Consider the following 19201-nt stretch of genomic DNA (forward strand, 5'->3'; position numbering starts at 1 on the left):
TACAGAAGCGTTGTGGTGTGGATGTGCATGTGATAGGAAGTGTTATGAGGAACATACTGAGGTGGTTTGGCCATGTGGAGAGGATGGAGGGTGAAAGACTGACGAAAAGAGTGTATGTGAGTGAGGTGGAGGAGGGAAGAGGGATGGGGTGGAGAGGTATATGGGAGAGGGGGATGTGAGTTGGGAGCAGGGCAGTGAAATGGCGGGGGACAGGGCAACTTGGAGGCGATTTGTTTGTGGCCACCCCAAACGGGATTGAGGCGTCTGGCAATAGATAGATAGATAGACAGAAAAAAAAGGTAGGGATGGATGGAGAACAGAGGATGAGATGTGAATATTTATAAAGAAGGTCAGAAATATGAGATATATGGATATGCAGTAACTAAATATGATGATGCAACAAAATTGAGATACAGTACTGGCAACTTTAGAACTGCTTAACTTGTTCATTTACACCCACCGTAAAAAACCTTGATACTCTTCTATATTTAGCTTGAAAACTTCAACATAGCATAACGCTGATAACCGAAAATGTCACTTTAAAGTGAAGTTTTCGCCTATCAGAGTTAATATTTTTGACTTTTCTACATCACTCAAGTACTTTACAGGCAACTTGGAATGTGTCAGGTGAAAAAATAATGCTAGTAAGATGTAGGGAAGAAACTAAGAATTTATGCAGCAGGAGCAGCAACAACATACACCTCCCCTGACGAAAGCTCGGCGAGCACTGACAAATTTCATGCATCAGTGAGTCTGGGAGTGTCCAGGGTGTTGCCAGATGTACATCAACAGCTGGATTAACTCAGAAGATGGTTGGAGTTAAGCCTGCCTTAAATGTGTTTTTCATAGGTCTCAGAGGGATGATGGGATCAAGGTTTTTTGTGGAGGGTGTACCATAAAGTAATTTTTTACCAGTAACTGAAAGGTACTGTTACTGTTCAGTAACCCCAGTCTGCTGGCCATGCAGACCCATCAACCAAAGGCAAATAACCTCTCCCTGCAGGGCCATCCCATGCAGTGAAACAATGTTCCCTTCCGGCAGACAGCACCTCACCACAGCAAGACATGGAGAAGTGTGTAGAGGTTTGGTTCCTAGACAGATGCTGCATTTTTGTCCCTCATCCAGTTAATAAGGACAACAAAGTATGCTCCACATCACCCTACTACAGTACTTAGTTATGTGATTACCATCCAGTGTTACAGATGGTCTTCTGGGTTTCAGAAACCCACTGCAGTTTGTCATGTTGTACAATATCTATTCCATCTATTGCCAGATGTCATAATCCCGTAAGGAATGGCCCTTTGACTCTGAGTTATTTGTTTTACTACAATATCAAAAATGTAAAATAAACATGACTATATGTCACCTGAAAAGTGCTCATAAAATTTTATGAATATCTACATGAGACATCAACCCTACATTATGACTATCAATTTGTATTTTATTCTTGCTATCATCAGATAATTTTATTCAGTTTAGGAAAGATCTCTCATAATGGAGTTAGAAATTATTTTCATTAACCTCCTCAGGACACTGCTGTCTTATTTTGTTCCTGATACTGCCAAGTGATTTTTATTACAAATATCCCGCATACAAGAAGAGTCAGACACAATCTCTAATAAATCCCTCTGTACCAGGATTTATTTTCTGCTGTAATTTTGTAAATTACAGAAAAAGTTCTGCACTGCTAAGGAAAGATCCTCTGCCTGCGATGAAGTTACTTCTCAAGCATCATGGATGCAAACATGCCATTCATCTGCGTATTCTAACCATTTATCAACATATTCTATTAAACTATCTCTAAACTCATCCTTTCACTATGTCACTTTCCTCTTCCCTTCCTTCTTAATAAACTATACCCTGCTAGCCTGTCCACTTGTCTCTTCCTGCTTGCCTCACTACCCAATCTTGTCTCAGCCTCTCCCTACCTGTTGCATTACTCTCACCCACTAATTTGCCACTCTGCCTGCCAATAATACTATTCCCTGCCCAACTATCATTCCTGCTTCTCCCTGCCTGCCTTACTGTAATGGTCATACAAAATTTACTATGTTAATTACTGAACTGGCTGGGATTCAAATGCAGGCTCTCATGCTCCACACATGAGCACATTACACATCAGATGAAGAGAGGATCCCCACACTGCCTCTGGTAAGAAGGGCATATGCATACCCCATTATGCTACTTTTCTTCCCTAGTGATTCATCTGGTGAGTTTGAACACACACATGCACACACACACACACACACACACACACACACACACACACACACACACACACACACACACACACACACCATTTTATCATAAACCTTTTCTGTCCCCCTCACTCCATCACACATTATATTGTGCTTAATTTTTGGCTTCCCTCCCCCCCCCCCACTGGTTCACCCTTCATCCTTCTGTGTACACCCCTTTGATATTCTATGCCTCCCTTGTGTCCTCTTTTTTTTTTTTTTTTTTCTACACCTTTCAGTCTCTTCCTGTCTAGAATAAACATTTCCTTTACCCCCTGTTCACTTAAAACATTTGCTGTTCTGTCTGTTCATCATAAACATTTCTCTGTCCCTCTTTGTCCACAATAAGCATTTCTCTGTCCATATCTGTCTACAATAATGGTTTCTCTGTCCACATCTGTACACGAGAAACGTTTTTGTGTGTTCCCTCTCCCCGCATTTAGCATTTCTGTCTCCCTCACATCCACTCCTCAGGCATTGTCTTCTGTACACCATGCCAGACTAGTGTGGAAACTAGAGCATATAGGAGGACTGAAGGGGAACCTCCTGGAATGGATGAGAGACTTTTGAGAGACAGACAAATGAGGACAGTAATAAAGGATAGGATGTCTGGATGGAGGGAAGTAACAAGTGGAGTCCCACAGGGCTCAGTGTTGGCGCCAGTAATGTTCCTGATTTACATAAATCATATGGTAGATGGAGTGAACAGTTATGCAAGCCTGTTTGCTGATGATGCAAAGATCTTGAGGAAGGTAGAAGTTGAGGAGGATTGTAAAATGCTGCAGGAGGATCTGGATAGGATACACGAATGGAGCCGGATGTGGGAAATGAAATTCAACGCAAAGAAATGTAAAATATTGGAAATGGGTAAAAGTACCAAGAAGCCATCACTGAATTAATTGACGGGTAATAAACCAATCACAAAAGCAAGAGAAGAGAAAGATTTGGGAGTGCTGGTCCAGGACAGTTTGTCACCTGAAAAACACATTAACAAGACAGTTAGAGAGACATATAAACTGCTGACTAATATACGAGTAACTTTTCATTATATGGATGAGGAGATGATGACAAAATTGATAGTGGCCATGATTCACCTCAGGATAGAATATGCAGCAGTAGTGTGGTCCCCACACAAAAAGAAAGATATAAACAAGATTGAGAGAATACAAAGAACAGCAACCAAAATGGTCCCCATTCTGGCACATCTGTCGTGCAGAAAGAGGCTGGAAAAGCTGGATTTGCCTTCCTTAGAAGAAAGGAGAGAGAGAGATGACATGATAGCAATGTTCAGGACCATGGTAGGAGTAGATAAAATTGACAAAGATCTGATTTTATGGGATAAGAGAGTAACAAGAGGACACAGAATGAACCTGAAGAAGCCAAACTGCTTGAAGGATATCAAGAAATATAGTTTTCCTTATAGATGTATAGACCTGTGGAATAGCCTGGAAAAAAAGACCGTCCAGTCTAAAAACTTAAACGAGTTTAAGGCTAAATTTGACTTACTGAGAAACAAAGATGGGACCCCACAAGCATAGCTCATTTCCTGTATATCACAATTAGGTAAATACACACACACACACACACACACACACACACACACACACACACACACACAGGTTGCCGACAGAGATGGAGCTCTGTGTGGAATGTGGGGAAATAATCGCCAAACCAACGGTGAAAAGGAGCACAGCCTATTGTGATTATGTGAATGAATACATGAATGGCGGTCCCATCTGATATTAGTGAAAAAACGTGGATTTTGGTCAAACATGAGTACAAAACACAGTGGAAGAAGAAAGTTTTCGTAGGTTGCATCATGGCGGAAGGAGGTAGGTCCTTGTTTACATCTGGTGACGGTGAATTTGTGGGCTTCTCCAATGAGGATCAGGGTATAGGAAGTACTAAGCTGAACCAAACAAGAGTAGCAGGAGTGGTGAAAATAGTGGATATGAATGTCCAGGAGTTAAAAGAGGTATGGGCAATAATTAGAGAGTTGCAGGAATGGACCTCAGAACAGGAGAAACAGATTAAGATACTTCAGACCAAGTTGTGTAACGACTGCACACGCAGTACTGAACAAGAAAGCCAAGTTACAAAACTAAAATTGAGTAACGATTCTGCCTCAAATGAAATAAAACAGCTCAAGAGGGAAAATAAGAGGCTGAAAGAAGAAAGGGACAGGATGAAAAGTAGTAGCAGTAGTAGTTGTTCCCTAGGCAGTCTGGCCGAACAGCACCGAGTCCCTAAGGAAGGCCAAGGCCAAGACCGGGCTTTCCCACAGAGCTCTCAAGGAGTGTATGTTGTGTTGTTGGCATAGGTGATTGTGTGCAATGCAGTCTTCCATAATGCGCTTAACAGTATGGGGTGCTGTGTTACATTTTGGACGGGCATCAGCAACGGAGTCATCCAACCTCTTCTGGTAAATTAAGAGGGCTGGATGATGCCCACATCTCAGCCTGGCCAGGTGGACCTTGTCCTCACGAGGGAGATATGATTCAGTAGGGTGGATACAAGGAGGCTGTGCATGCAGCTGTGTGTTGTCTTCAAGTGACTGAATGGAGCGGTGAGTGATCTGAGTATGGATATGGATGAAAAGTAAACTAGATGAGCACAAATAAAAATCAAGGATGCAAGATGAACATATTAAGGAAATCAAGGAGCAACACAAGGGGTGGAAGAAAATTCAAGAGAAAGGAAATATAAATTTCAAAGGGATTATAGAACAACAAAGCAGAGAAACAGTGGAAAAGGAAGTGGTTTGGGTACTAAGAAGTGGAGAATCTTTAGTCAGGAATGTATCTATCCATTTATCTATAGCCCAACGCCCTAATCCTGCAAAAGGTGGCCGCAGACAAAACGCCTCCAAGTCGCTCTGTCACCCATCATTTGACTGCTATCCTCCCAATCCACTCCCCCCTCCCTCATATACCTCTCAACTCCATCCCTCTACCTCATCCTCGGTCTTCCCCTCCCTCAGCTTCACTTACATACACCCTCTTAGTCAGTCTTTCATTCTCCAATCTCTCCACATGTCCAAACCACCTCAGCGTATTTCTCTTAATTTTCTCAACGACATCCACACCCACCCCACAACGTTCCTTCACTTCTTCATTCGTCAACCTGTCCCTCCATGTCACTCCACATGCTCCTCTCAAATAACTCATTTCCACTGCTCTCACTCTTGACTTGTTCCCCTCTAGCAAGGTCCATGCCTCGCTTCCATATGTCAGGGTAGGGATCACAATACTATCATGCAGTGACTTCTTAACTTCCATACTCACCTCCCTATTTCTCATCACAGGTTTCAGTGAACCAACAACCTTCCTTCCCTGCTGTACCCTTTCAAGCACTTCATCCCCCAAAGTTCCATCCTTACTCATCACACTACCCAAGTACTTGAATGCACTCACATTCTCCATATCCTCACCATCCAACCTCACTGTGCATTCTGTGATTTCATTCCTCTCAAACACCATAACTTTACTCTTGTTTATAGTAACTTTCAGATTCCTCTTCCTACACACTGTCCCACATTCATTCACCAAACCTTGCAACCCCCATTCACCTTCACTCAACAATATTGTATCATCAGCAAACAGCAACACTAGAATCTTCCACATCTCACCCTCATTCATTAGGGCCACCCCCACATCCAATGCCCTACCTTGCACCTCCTTTACAACCCCATCCACATATATATATTAAACAGCCATGGAGACATCACACATCCCTGTTTCAGTCTCACATTTTGATCAAAGAACTCACTCAGCTCACCATCCACTCGCACTGTAGCCCTAGCTCCTTCGTACATACTCTTCACAGCACTCAACAATTTTCCCTCCACTCCATATATTCTTAATACCTTCCACATACCTTGCCTATCAATTCTGTCATAAGCCTTCTCCAAGTCCATGAAGGCACCATACATTTTCTTTCTCTTCTCTAAATACTTCTCCACTAAACATCTTAGAACAAATATCTGATCTACACACCCTCTTTCCTTCCTAAATCGCCCACGTTCTTCTCCAACTACCTCCTCTGTTATATGCCTAACCCTGTCAATGATTATTCCACCAAATATTTTTCCAGTCACATTAAAAGGCAAATACCTTTTTGGTTAACACATACTTCTCTCTCCCCTTTTCCTTTGTATAAAAGAACAATTATACCTATCTCCAGTCCTCTGGAACTCTTCCCTCTTCCCAAGCCAATCTACACAACTTTCATATCCACTCCACAACAATCTCAAACCCATACTTCAGTATTTCACCATCACCACACATTCCACCAATTCCTGGGGCCTTTCCCATCTTGATCTTCTTCACTGCTTCCACTACTTCTGCCCTACTGATCTCTTCCTCCCTCCTCTCATCTCTTCTCCTCTCCAACCACTTATACTCACACTGCTCTCACTCTCTACATTCAGCAAATCCTCAAAGTGCTCCTTCCATCTCCTCAAATTCTCTCTCTTCTCCACCAACAATCTAGTATTCCCATCTTTCACTGCCCTACTATTTCCTCTTTCGCACTGTCATAATTTCTTTACCTACTTCCAAAACAATTTCTTACTCTCCCTCCATTTTACACTCAAATTCCTCCCAAATTCTTCATCCACTTTCTTCTTACTCTCTCTTCACCTCCCTTCTCCTGCTCACATATACCCCTCTCTTCTCTCTCCCATCTTCTCCCCTACCTCTACTCGCTAGATGTAGCAGACAAGAAAAAATGTGCGATAATTTCAGGAGTAAAAGAAAAACATATGACAGTAAAATCAGAAAGGGAAAAAGTATACTGAGTAAGGCTAAAGTGATAGCATCAGTAGTTATGGAGGGTAACAACGATGCTCAAGAAGAGACTGAAGTGTTTAGGCCACGAAAGTACGAGGCCATTTAAAGTTAAGTCTCAGGTAACAGTAAATGAAATCATCAACAGAACATGGATATTATCAGAAAAGGATGAGTTCAAGAATGTTTGGATAGGGAGAGATGCAAATGAGGAAGAAAGAGTTAAGATAAAGGAGCTAGTAAAGGAAGTAAAAGCAAACAACGAACAGAGAATGGAGGAAGAGAAGACAGAATTCTATAGGAGAGTTATGGATCATAAATTAAGGAAGTGGTACCGATGGAGAAAGGGAAAAAAGAGGGAATAAAGAACAACGAAAAAAGTTGGAAAGTGGCATATACTAATGTTGATGGTTTAATACCAGCAAGGTTAGAAGTCAATGATTACTTGAGGGTACAAGAACCAGATACTATGTGCTTTGTAGAGACCAAGTTAAGAGAGGATATTGATATCCATATGGGAAATGGTAAATACAAACTGTGGAGAAGAGACAGAAAAGAAAAAACGGGAGGAGGAGTGATGACAGCAGTGAAAAACAATATCTATCTATCTATCTATTGCCAGACACCTTAATCCCTTATACACGGTGGCCACAAACAAATCGCCTCCACATCACCCTGTCCCCTGCCATTTCACTGCCCTGCTCCCAATTCAAAAACCCCTCTCTCATATACCTCTTCACTCCATCTCTCCATCTCATCCTTGGCCTTCCCCTCCCTCTCTCCCCCTGCACCTCACTCACATACACTCTCCTCATCAGTCTCTCACTCTCCATCCTCTCCACATGGCCAAACCACCCCAAAGTGTTTCTCCTAATGCTTCCTATCACATCCACATCCACACCACAATGCTCCTTCACATGCTCATTTGTCAGTCTGTCTCTCCATGTGACTGCACAGGCTACTCTCAAATAACTCATTTCCACTGCTCTCACTCTTGACTTGTGTTCCTCCAACAATGTCCAAGCTTTACTTCCATACATTAGAGTTGGTATCACAATACTGTCATGTAGTAACTTTTTCAGTTCAATGCTCACTTCCCTGTTTCTTATCACTGCTTTCAAGGAACCAGCAATCTTTCTTCCTTGTTGTACCCTTTCAAGCACTTCACCCTCCAGACTTCCATCCTTACTCACCACACTACCCAAGTACCTAAACATACTCACATTATCCATTTCCTCATCATCCAGCCTCACTGTACATTCACTGACTTCACCTCTCTCGAAGACCATAACTTTACTCTTCCCTACATTCACCTATCGATTCCGTTTCTTACACACCCTCCCAAACTCATCCATCAAGCCTTGCAGTTCCCGTTCGTCATCACTTAACAACACAGTATCATCTGCAAACAACAGTACAGGGAGTTTCCAAACACTGCCCTCTCTCATTAGGGCCCCTCCAACATCCAATGCCCTACCTTGTATCTCTTTTATAACACCATCCATATACAGATTGAACAACCACGGAGACATGACACATCCCTGTTTCAACCCAACCTCGTCAAATAGAAAAACTCACTCAGTTCGCTATCCACACTCACTGCAGTCTTGGCACCCTCATACATACTCTTCACAGCATTCAACAACATCCCATCTACTCCATATAATCTTAATACTTTCCACAATCCTTATCTATCCACCCTGTCATATGCTGTCTCCAAATCCATGAAGGCCACATACAACTTCTTTCCTTTCTCTAGAAACTTTTCCACTAAAGATCTAAGAATGAATATCTGATCTAGACAACCTCTTCCCTTCCTAAAGCCCCCCTGTTCTTCTCCAACTAATTCCTCTGTTATTTCCCTAACTCTGCCAATAAGTATCCTACTGTATACGTTTCCTATTACACTAAGAAGACAAATGTCCCTATGATATTACCATACTCTTCTTTTTCCCCTTTCCCTTTGTACAAGGGAATAATTATACCTGACTTCCAATCCTCCAGGACTCTACCTTCCTCCCAGGCCAATCTGCACATCTTCGACATCCAATCTACTACTATCCCTCCCCCCTGCTTCAGCATTTCACCACACGCTCCATGAATTCCTGGGGATTTCCCCAATGTGGAAAATGTGGAACTGGAAGAGGGTAAGGTTGAAGCGATAAATATGAAACTAGAAACTGGAGAGAATGGCAAGAGAGACATCATAGTGGTATATGTTCCCTCTAAGATAAGGGAATAGAATGACATTTGATACCAGGAGATGTTGTCCGATATGGTTAGTTATCTACAGAAAGTGACTGAGAAACACAACAACATAATTCTGATGGGTGATTTTAATCGTAATGAGGTGAACTGGGAGGGATGAGACTCGGGAGGAAGTGAAGATTCGTGGCACACTATATGCTTAAATACAGCAATGAATAATGTAATGATCCAATGGATCAAAGAAGAGACAAGATTCAGAGATGATGACACACCAGCATGACTAGAGTTACTGCTAACCAAAGAACCTGATGTAATTGAATCTTTGAAATATGTGTCCTATAGGAAAAAGTGATCTTGTGGTCACTGAGTTCCAGATGGTAAAAGGGAATGTGGTGCCAAGAGATGAGCTTTATAGGCAGGGAAGATAGAACTTTGGCAAAGCAAACTTTACAGGACTGAGGAATTTTTTCGAAAATGCGGATTGGAGAAAATTCAGAGAAACAAAAAAGATGCAGAGGAAGTGGGATATCTTTCTAGACCTCTATAATTCGGGAGTGGAAAACCATGATCCACGAGTAAGTGGGAAAGAAATCAGGAAGAAGGACTGGTTTAACAGAAGGCATATGATAGCAAAAAAGGAGAGGGACATGGCATGGAACAACTGGAGAAAGAGAGGTAATAATAGAACAAAGGAAGAATATAAAAGAACTAGAAATTAATATACAAGAATTCTTAGAGAGAAAGAAAGGAACTTTGAAAAAGGTACAACAAACAAATGTAAGGAAGAACCCAAATTGTTTTATAGATTTGTTAATGGCAAACTCAAACAAAAGGAAGGAATCACCAAACTGAAAGTAGAAGGAGAGGTCTATAAAGATGCGGCAATGCAAGCTGAAATGATGAATAAATGTTTGTAATCGGTTTTCAATAAAGAAAGGGATTTTGTGGAGGGAGAGGGAGTGACTAGCAATGTAGTGATAAAAGATATAATAGTGAAAGAGCAGGAAGTGTATAAATTACTGGAAACTCAAGATGTAAAGAAAGCCCTAGGACCAGGTAGAATATCTACTTGGGTACTGAAAGAATGCAGAGAACAACTGGCAGATAAGATTCACAGTTTAATTATGTGTTCTCTGGAAGAAGGGAAAGTGACTCGGGAATGGAAGAGGGCCAATGAGGTACCAATTTATAAGGGAGAAAACATGGAAGAACCCCTGAATTATAGACCAGTGTCTCTGACCAGTGTAGTTGCAAAACTGTGAGAGAGAATCCTGAAAGACAGATGGATAAAATATCTGGAGGAGACGAACATTTTGGCTGAAAGTCAGTTTGGATTCAGAAGTGGAAGGTCGTGTGTTTCCAACTCGTTGAGCTTTTACTCAAGAGCAACTGACGTGCCACAGGAGAGAGACAGCTGGGTGGATTGTGTGTATTTAGATTCTGAGAAAGCCTTTGACGAGGTACCCCTCAAACGACCAATGTGGAAATTGGAACACATAAGAGGACTGAAGGGGAACCTCCTGGAGTGGATGAAAGACTTCTTAAGAGTCAGACAAATGAGGACAGTGATAAAGGACAAGATGTCTGGACAGACGAAAGTAACAAGTGGAGTCCAACAGGGCTCGGTGTTAACACCAGTAATGTTCCTGATTTACGTACACGATATGATAGACGGAATGGACAGTATTGCAAGATCTGTTTGCTGATGATGCAAAGATCTTGAGGAGTAGAAGTCGAGGATGACTGTATAATGCTGCAGGAAGACCTGGATAGGATTCATGATTGGAGCTGGATGTGTGAAATGAAATTCAATGCAAAAAGATGTAAAATATTGGAAATGGGTAAAAGTACCAAGAGGCCATCACTGAATTATATGATGGGTAATGAACTTATCACAAAAGCGAGAGAAGAGAAAGGTTTAGGAGTGCTGGTCCAGGATAGTTTGTCACCGGAAAAAAATAGTAACAAGAGGGACGTACAATCTCGTGACTAACATACGAATGGCATTCCTTTACATGGATTAGGAGACGAAAAAATTGATAATGGCCATGATCCGCCCCAGGTTGCAATATGCGGCAGTAGTGTGGTCCCCACACAAAAAGAAAGATATAAACATGATCAAGAGAATACAAAGAACAGCAACCAAGATGGTTCCCAGCCTAGCAGATCTGTCGTAAGGAGAGAGGCTTGAAAAGCTGGATCTGCCTTCCCTAGAAGAAAGGAAAGAGGGGTTTCATAACTGCAGTGTTCAGGGACATGATGGGAGCAGATAAAACTGATTGAAAAGATCTGTTTGTATGGGATGGGAGAGTAACAAGAGGACACGGAATGAAAATGAAAAAGCCAAGTTTCTTGAAGGATATCAAGAAATATAGTTTTCCATATAGATGCATAGACCTATGGAATAGCCTGGATGAAGAGGATCATCCATTATAAAAACTTATATGAGTTCAAAGCAAAATTTGACTTATTGAGAAAAAGAGACGGGACCCTACGAGTGTAGCTCATTTCCTGTATATCACAACTAGGTAAATACACACACACACACATGCATGCATGCACGCACACACACACACACACACACACACACACACACACACACACACACACACACACACACACACACACACAGTAACTTAACAATGGAGGCCACCACTAGGGATGGTGGGTGATAGAACCTGCAGTCTGTCGCTGGGATGTGCAATGGCAAGAACACTCCCATCTCAGACAAGAAATCCCTCTCATCTGAATCATACTGCCAATCAAGCCTTGTTTCACATCCCAAACCACTGTCAACCAATGTAAAGGCAATAAAAGCACTTATTAAGTTAGTGACTGTCATTCTTTTTCTTCATCATCATCATCATCATCATCATCTGAACCTTCTGTCCCACCCCAGGGCAGGGTGAGGAGTAGCAATGTCCAGACAGCCTAAGTCTGCCCAATTCAATGGGCCATGCTTCCATTCACTCATCATTCAAGCCCACAGAATCCTTGCTCCATCAGATGGACCAACAATATTTCACCACGTTCTACAGCTTCACATATACTTTACATATATTTTAGTCATAAGTCGGGTAAATACTGTAAAGGAGACAGACCACAGATTCCACCTACTTGCACAGTCCCAAGCCCAGACATAGGACCTGGAACCCTTAGCCCACGTGCCATGGCCAGTGGCTGTGGCAGTGGCCTCAGGGCACCCTGCCAGGGCAGCTACTGGGACACTGCCTGAACAACTATAGGAACACCCTCTGAGTGCACCTTGGCATTGCAACTGCCCCACCATTATAAACTCACAAATATGGAAGCCTCTTGGGGTTCTACTCCCTCTCTATTGGGTGGAAGCAGCAGCCTGGGAACCACAATGCCCTGTACCCTCTGACACAGATCTAAGTCCAATTCCATCCCAGTCCCACAGCTGCACTGGCAGAACCTGTGCCATGCACCCCCTTCAGGCATGCCACTGGGTAGTGGAGCCAAAGTTTCTGGCTGCATGCCCCTGCTGGTGTCAAAACCTGTGACGCAGTGGGGTACGTTGTGCCTTATATACTGTGCATGCAGAATAGCTGTACATGAAATAGTTAGAGAAAAGTATGTGGGAGAGTAAGCTGAAATACTGTCCTTGTTAGTGTCACACTAGAAAAGGTTGGCAAAGGGGGATGGTCATGATATTCTGATGGCTCATGAAACAGGAGCTCCAGACTCCCTATAACCAGCATTTCCATCCTCCTTGGGAGTACCACCCTGATCAGCCAGTGGGATTGGAATGTATTGGTGTTGTGATGAGGAGGATAGACTGGGATGCTTTGGGCATGATGAGGGGATGGAGGAAGACAACTGGGGAGGAAGGTGAGAAGTGTGAACATTGGGGGTAGGGCTGCAAGAGGCAGACGGAAAAGACCTAGGATGAGGTCAGAGAGTGTGACCTCAAGAAAAAGGGAGTGAATAAGAAGGATGCCAAAGATCAAGAAGCATGAAGAGCCACCATTAGGAACCACAGCCGATGCATACAAGCATGATGGAGGCCTTATAAATGAACGAATAAATTATATCAGCTGGGATTCAAACACAGGCCCTCACACATAAGCCCTCTCCCACAGTGCCTCAGGCAAAGTGGGCTTATATAGACCCTATTAAATTACTACGCAGACCCTGTCAGTTTGTTGCTTTGCTTCACAATTCACTTGCCAGCCAGCCTGTCACCTTACATCACTACGGTAAAACCTCGATATAACAGACTTCAATAGATCGGAATTCGCTTTTATCGGACTCGAGGAGCTACTGGACTAAATTCCCATATATCGGAAAAAGTCCAATAAAGCCAGAAGCAGTCCGGACTGCCTGACCACTTCAGCTATGTTCACCATAATAAGGTAAATAAAAGACATGTTTATCAGTGTACAGTACAGTACTATTAAACATATACCATTTCATTAATGCAGTGAAGTTATAACACAGTACAGTGCCGCAATGGCAGTCAAAACAGTTTAAAAACCATTCATGCGATCTCGGAAAAGTCCGGGTTAGCAGGGGGAAGTCCGGATGTCGCTTTCACATTTTTCGGAATGGTTTGGGCCCCAGTTAGTCCGTTATAGTGAGGTCTTACTGTACTCAGTCTCTTGCCAGACTGCCTGCCAAACTGTCTCTTTCTTGCTACTAAACTATTTCCTGTCTCTCTCTCCAGTAAGCTACTTCCTGCCTCTCTCATAACCGAGTCCCTTCTTGCCACTTACCACTAAGTTCTTTCCTGCTACCCACACTATTAAGCTGCTTCTTACCTCTCACAGCACAGAGCTTCCTTCCTTTCACACTATTGAGCTCCTTTCTGCCTCTCATATAATGAAGCTCCTTCCTGCCTCTCACACCATTGAGCTCCTTTCTGCCTCTCACATAATGAAGCTCTTTCCTGCCTCTCTCACCATTAAACCCCTTCCTGCTTCTCTCACTACTATTGCAAAGGATAATTGAAGGGTGTAAACAAACTGTTAAATTTTGTAGGTTATTTATGGAATATTCATATCTAATCAGCCTGCATCCCACATTACAGAACATAGTCTGCAACAGTACAGATAGGTAAGACATATGTCATTATTACGTGCTTTAGAAATTAGTGCAAACAAACTCAGGACTTATTCAAATTTCCTGATTTTCATTATTAACAATATAACCCTAATCCTGTTCCTGCCTCACTCATCACTCTGTCCCCTCTCAGCTCACCAGTAAAGATGTGACTCTCAGCAATGTCTGGCCGGTCCCACAGCAGCGCCAAGCCCAGTTGATCCAACAGTGAGGTCTGGGCATCACCTGAACAAAGAGGAACAGGTGATACAACAGAAAGTGGTATGGCAAAAATAAAGATAAATAAATGAATAAGTAAATAAATAAATATAAAAATAATGAAGGTGTTAACCACTCATCTGGCTTTTGTGTGTTAGGTAACTAATATCTCACTTGCCTTGTGTGGGTTAGGTAAATGAATAATGTGCTTTGTGGGGGTAACTAATCTCATCTCTCTTGTGTGAGTACGTAACTAATCTCACATGTGTCTCATTTGGGTATGTAAATAATCTCTCATTTGTCATGGGAGCATTACGTAATCAAACTCTCAACCTATCTTGTATGGTAATGTAAGTGATCAACAACTGTCTTGCATGGATATGTATATAATCTATCACCCATCTTGTGTGGGTATGTAAATATGGTAGACCCTCACTATATCAAACTTGCAGAGGGGGGGGGAGGAGTCTGGTCTAATAAACCGAAAGTTCAATAAATCTGTGTGTCATGCCCCCTGACAGAAATTCAAAGACATAATTGAAAATTAATGACTACAATACCATCGTCTCATACTGTGAATGAAAACCATACCCATTTTACACTAACCTGGTCCATAATTTCACTCTTTTGAAGCTTAATTCACATCTTTGTCACAGCACTTCTTCATGATTAGGAACCGTTTTCACAGTCGTCTCTAACCTTTTGGGCCCAATTATGGGTCGGGCCTGAACCAAAAGCATCTTTGGATTTCACAGTCCCTCCAAATGGGTAGGAGCTAACTAACATGGGGACGTCTGCCTGTGTTGATGTGGTAGGGTTGGTAGTTCTGGGTTGCCAGTAAACTCTTAGAAGGAAAGGGTATCTCATCCAGCACCTTCCATACACTGAGAATATCTAGAAATTCAAATGGGATGAACAGGATAAATGGTTTGGCTGAAATATCCACTTCACACATCTCCTACTAATACAGTATATTCATGAGTGAAGAAATTCATCTGATGGCAGCAAAAATGAAAATCATTGGATGATCAGAACAAAGAGGCTGACTAAAGCAAACTTACCAGGAGTCTACTTAATACAATGGAATAAAGTTGAAAGGTGGTGAATGCTGAGTGTTATAAGAAAGGCTCACATAAAAATAACTATGGCAAAGTAACAAATATACAGTACAGCAATGTCTAATGGGTTTTGAACTAGGTTGGTTTATTAATGGGTATAATAATAGTGGAACAAGATGTATTTTCTAAGCAGGGTTTTTTAGCTATATCAGCAGTATTACACTGGGCATCTGATATTAAATTCTGAAGAAACTATGCATTAGGCGAAGATTCTTTTATTTCTTTCTGGTCCATCTGTTGTGAAGCCTACAACTGGCTTGGAAGTAAACTGTAATAATTTGACTTGTATTTGGGTAAAGTACAGTCTCTTAAAAGTGTATAAATATGAGTTATTATTATTACTTTTTTTTTTATGCCGTGTCCCCATTTTTCGATAAGGGCCAAGGCATTGCCCTGGGTAGAGGACTTTTGGTTTTGGAGTGCATACCACTTTATGACCGGATGCCCTTCCTAATTTCTACCAATGACCCTTGGGTGGACTCGAACCTCCGACCCTTCGGTCAGAGCGCTCTAACCCACTGAGCCACGCATCTGATTTAAAAACAATGATAAATATATGCAATGAACAATGACTCTTTTATTTTGTTTCTTTCGGGTCCAACTGTTGGAAGCTCCATGCTTCCCAAGAATGTTCCAATATTACTTGAGAACAGCCGGGAATGCAGTCCTCAATGAAGATCTTGGAAAGCTAATTGGGGGTGACTGACAACAAGAAATGTGTGTTTGGAGCTGTGAAGGCTGTTGGAGATGGCATTGGGGATGACTGAAAATGGCCCTAGTACAGTATTACAGTACAGTATTAAACAGTAGACCCTTGCTATAGTGGACTACTATGGGGGAAGCCTGATCCAATAAAGCCAATAGTCTGTTATATCTGATGGTTCCTCCCCCTTCCCAAGGAGGGATTTCTAGCACATTAGAAAATAAAAGAGTACATTAGCATATCTAGTACTAAAAATGAAAAGTAATCACTCGATTATCCGGATGCTCTGCATCCGGACATGCTCCGTATCTGAACATTAGGCCTTGGCTCTATTATTTCCATATCCAAATTTCTTTGCCTGGATCTGAACACAAAATTTCTGGCATCGCTGGTTGGGCAGCCTATTAATTTAAAAAATTGGTTAAGTGGCCAGCTAGCGTCTCTGGCCATGCAAGGAAAATGGAATGCAACCCACCAGCTAAGCAAAAATGGCCATCCGCCTCCTCACTGAATGGTCAAGATCACCCGGCCGCCAGGACCACTCAAACGCTACCAGCCACATGCAAGTAATACAGATCCTAACCCACCAGCTGAGCAAAAATGGCCATGCGCCTCCTCACCGAACAGTCAAAGTCCCAAGGCTGCCTGGATCACTCAGGTGCTACCAGCCATTCGCAAGTAATCCAGACCCTAACCTAGAAGCCCAGCAAACATGGCAGTCTGCCTCCTCACTGAATGGTCACAGTCCCCCAGCTGCTTGTATCACTTGGGCACTACTGGCCACGCACAAGGAATACAAACCCTAACCCACAAGATGAGCAAAAATGGCCGTCTCCCTCCTCACCAAACAGTCAAAGTCCCACAGTTGCCCGGATCACTCGGATGGTCCCAGGCACTCGTGGCCATCTGCCTCCCTACTGAATGGTCAAAGTAACCTGGCCAGCTGGATTACTCAGATGATCCCTGGGGCAATGATGTACAGGGATCCACTGTTGCTGCCATGTGGCAACATTTGTTGGGGCGAGCAAAAATGATCCTTGTGCTCATAGGTCAGTAGCTCCCAGGCACTCGTGGTCATCTGCCTCCCTACTGAATGGTCAAAGTAACCTGGCCAGCTGGATTACTCAGATGATCCCTGAGGCAATGATGTACAGGGATCCACTGTTGCTGCCATGTGGCAACATTTGTCGGGGCGAGCGAAAATGATCCTTGTGCTCATAGGTCAGTAGCTCCCAGGCACTAGTGGCCATCTGCCTCCCTACTGAATGGTCAAAGTAACCTGGCCAGCTGGATTACTCAGATGATCCCTGAGGCAATGATGTACAGGGATCCACTGTTGCTGCCATGTGGTAACATTTGTCTGGGCGAACAAAAATGATCCTTGTGCTCACAGGTCAGTTTGGCACTTTTTACTTGTGTGCTCGTAGCCAAGCATGGGTAGAGACAAGACAGCATTGTGTTCACGTGGCAGTGCTGCACCTCAGTTCCCACCTTTGTATCTGTAAAGTGTGGACGTGGTTGGCTGAGTTGTAGCCATGGCAGCTTCCAGGGTTGCATCTGTGGTGGTTCCCTACCTTCTTCAGGCCTTGATTTTCCTCTGCAACATTCTCGTGTGTATGATGATGGCCCCAACACCACCCAAGAAAGGAAAAAGGAAGGTTTTGACTCTCGAGAAGAAGCATGAGATGTTGAGCAAGACTGATGCGGGCTGGACCACTTCACGCAGTTTGCGGGAATATGATCTGGCCTGTTCAACCTTGTTTGATATCAAGAAATCATGAGTCAAGCTGACTCAGTACGGACATGACTATGACGATGCCACTCGGAAGGGCATCAGGAAGGTGATGTGTCAGCCCTGCCACGCTGCCATCGACCTGACAGCTTTGGCCTGGTTCCGTCAACAACAGGGTGCTGGTGTGCTTGTACATGGGACTGAGTTGAAGGCAGCAGCCGAGAAGTTTGCACCCCTACACAACATGCATGACTTCAAGGCATCTGAAGGTTGGCTCTTCCGGTTCAAACTTCGGCATGGACTTACTGGCAAATAAGACACATGCCGAGGCTTTGCATGCAACAGAGGAGAACGTTGAGCCATTTTGCCAGAAAGAGCAGCGTCAGATCGAGGACGAGGGCCTTGCTCTCGGTCACGAGTACAGTGCTGACGAAACTGGCCTCTTCTACCACTCCTTGCCAACCAACACCCTGGCAAAAGAGAGGAAGAAGACTGTGCCTGGTCAACAGTTGTCCAAACAGCATGTCTCGATTTTGTGCAGCGCCATTGCTAACGGGATGAACCACCTCAAGCCCAATATTGTTGGACATGCAAAACAGCCACATTGTCTCCGTAGGTTGATGGATAGCCTGCCGGTTGTGTGGTACCATTCTGTATGGGCCTGGTTAACCTGATAGACCTTCAGAGATTAGTTCCACAGACACACTGTAATGGAGGTCATCTGTTATCAAATGGAGGAACCTGGTATCCCTCGCGACCAGGTGAAGGCACTCCTGATCCTCGACAATGCCCCTGTGCATCTGTTCGAGGAATTGGCTGCTGATAATGGTCATATCAGGTGCATGTTTCTGCCACTTAATACGACTGCTCTCATTCTACTGACAGACCAAGGTGTTGTTATGGTAACGAAGAGATTATACTGCAGGAGGTTCCTTGACGAGGTGATGGTGGTGCTAGAGGACAAGGAAGGAGTCGATAAACGTGGGGAGTGGACCTTCAATAATTTTCAGTGTTAAACGGCCATACCACGTTGAGTACACCGCTTCCCGTCCGATCTGCGAAGTTAAGCAACGTTGGGTCTGGTTAGTACTTGGATGGGTGACCGCCTGGGAACACCAGATGCTGTTGGCATCCC

General features: G+C 43.3%; 1 protein-coding gene and 1 non-coding gene across 2 annotated transcripts in view; one reads left to right on the forward strand and one right to left on the reverse strand.

Annotated features, from left to right (window-relative positions):
- LOC145415629 (transient receptor potential cation channel subfamily M member 8-like) overlaps positions 1–19201 on the reverse strand; it is a 318353-nt gene that overhangs the window by 83457 nt on the left and 215695 nt on the right. Inside the window, exon 16 of the mRNA XM_080284850.1 lies at positions 14454–14540. Within this exon, the coding sequence (XP_080140976.1) occupies positions 14454–14540 (87 nt within the window). The remainder of the gene's footprint in view (positions 1–14453; positions 14541–19201) is intronic.
- On the forward strand, positions 19079–19197 carry LOC145417162 (5S ribosomal RNA). Its single transcript, XR_013900428.1, has one exon. It is a non-coding gene; the product is annotated as a 5S ribosomal RNA (ribosomal RNA).

Source organism: Coenobita brevimanus, chromosome 13, assembly GCF_032717465.1.
Source record: "Coenobita brevimanus isolate Jiangsu-jjx chromosome 13, ASM3271746v2, whole genome shotgun sequence".
NCBI lineage: Eukaryota > Metazoa > Arthropoda > Malacostraca > Decapoda > Coenobitidae > Coenobita > Coenobita brevimanus.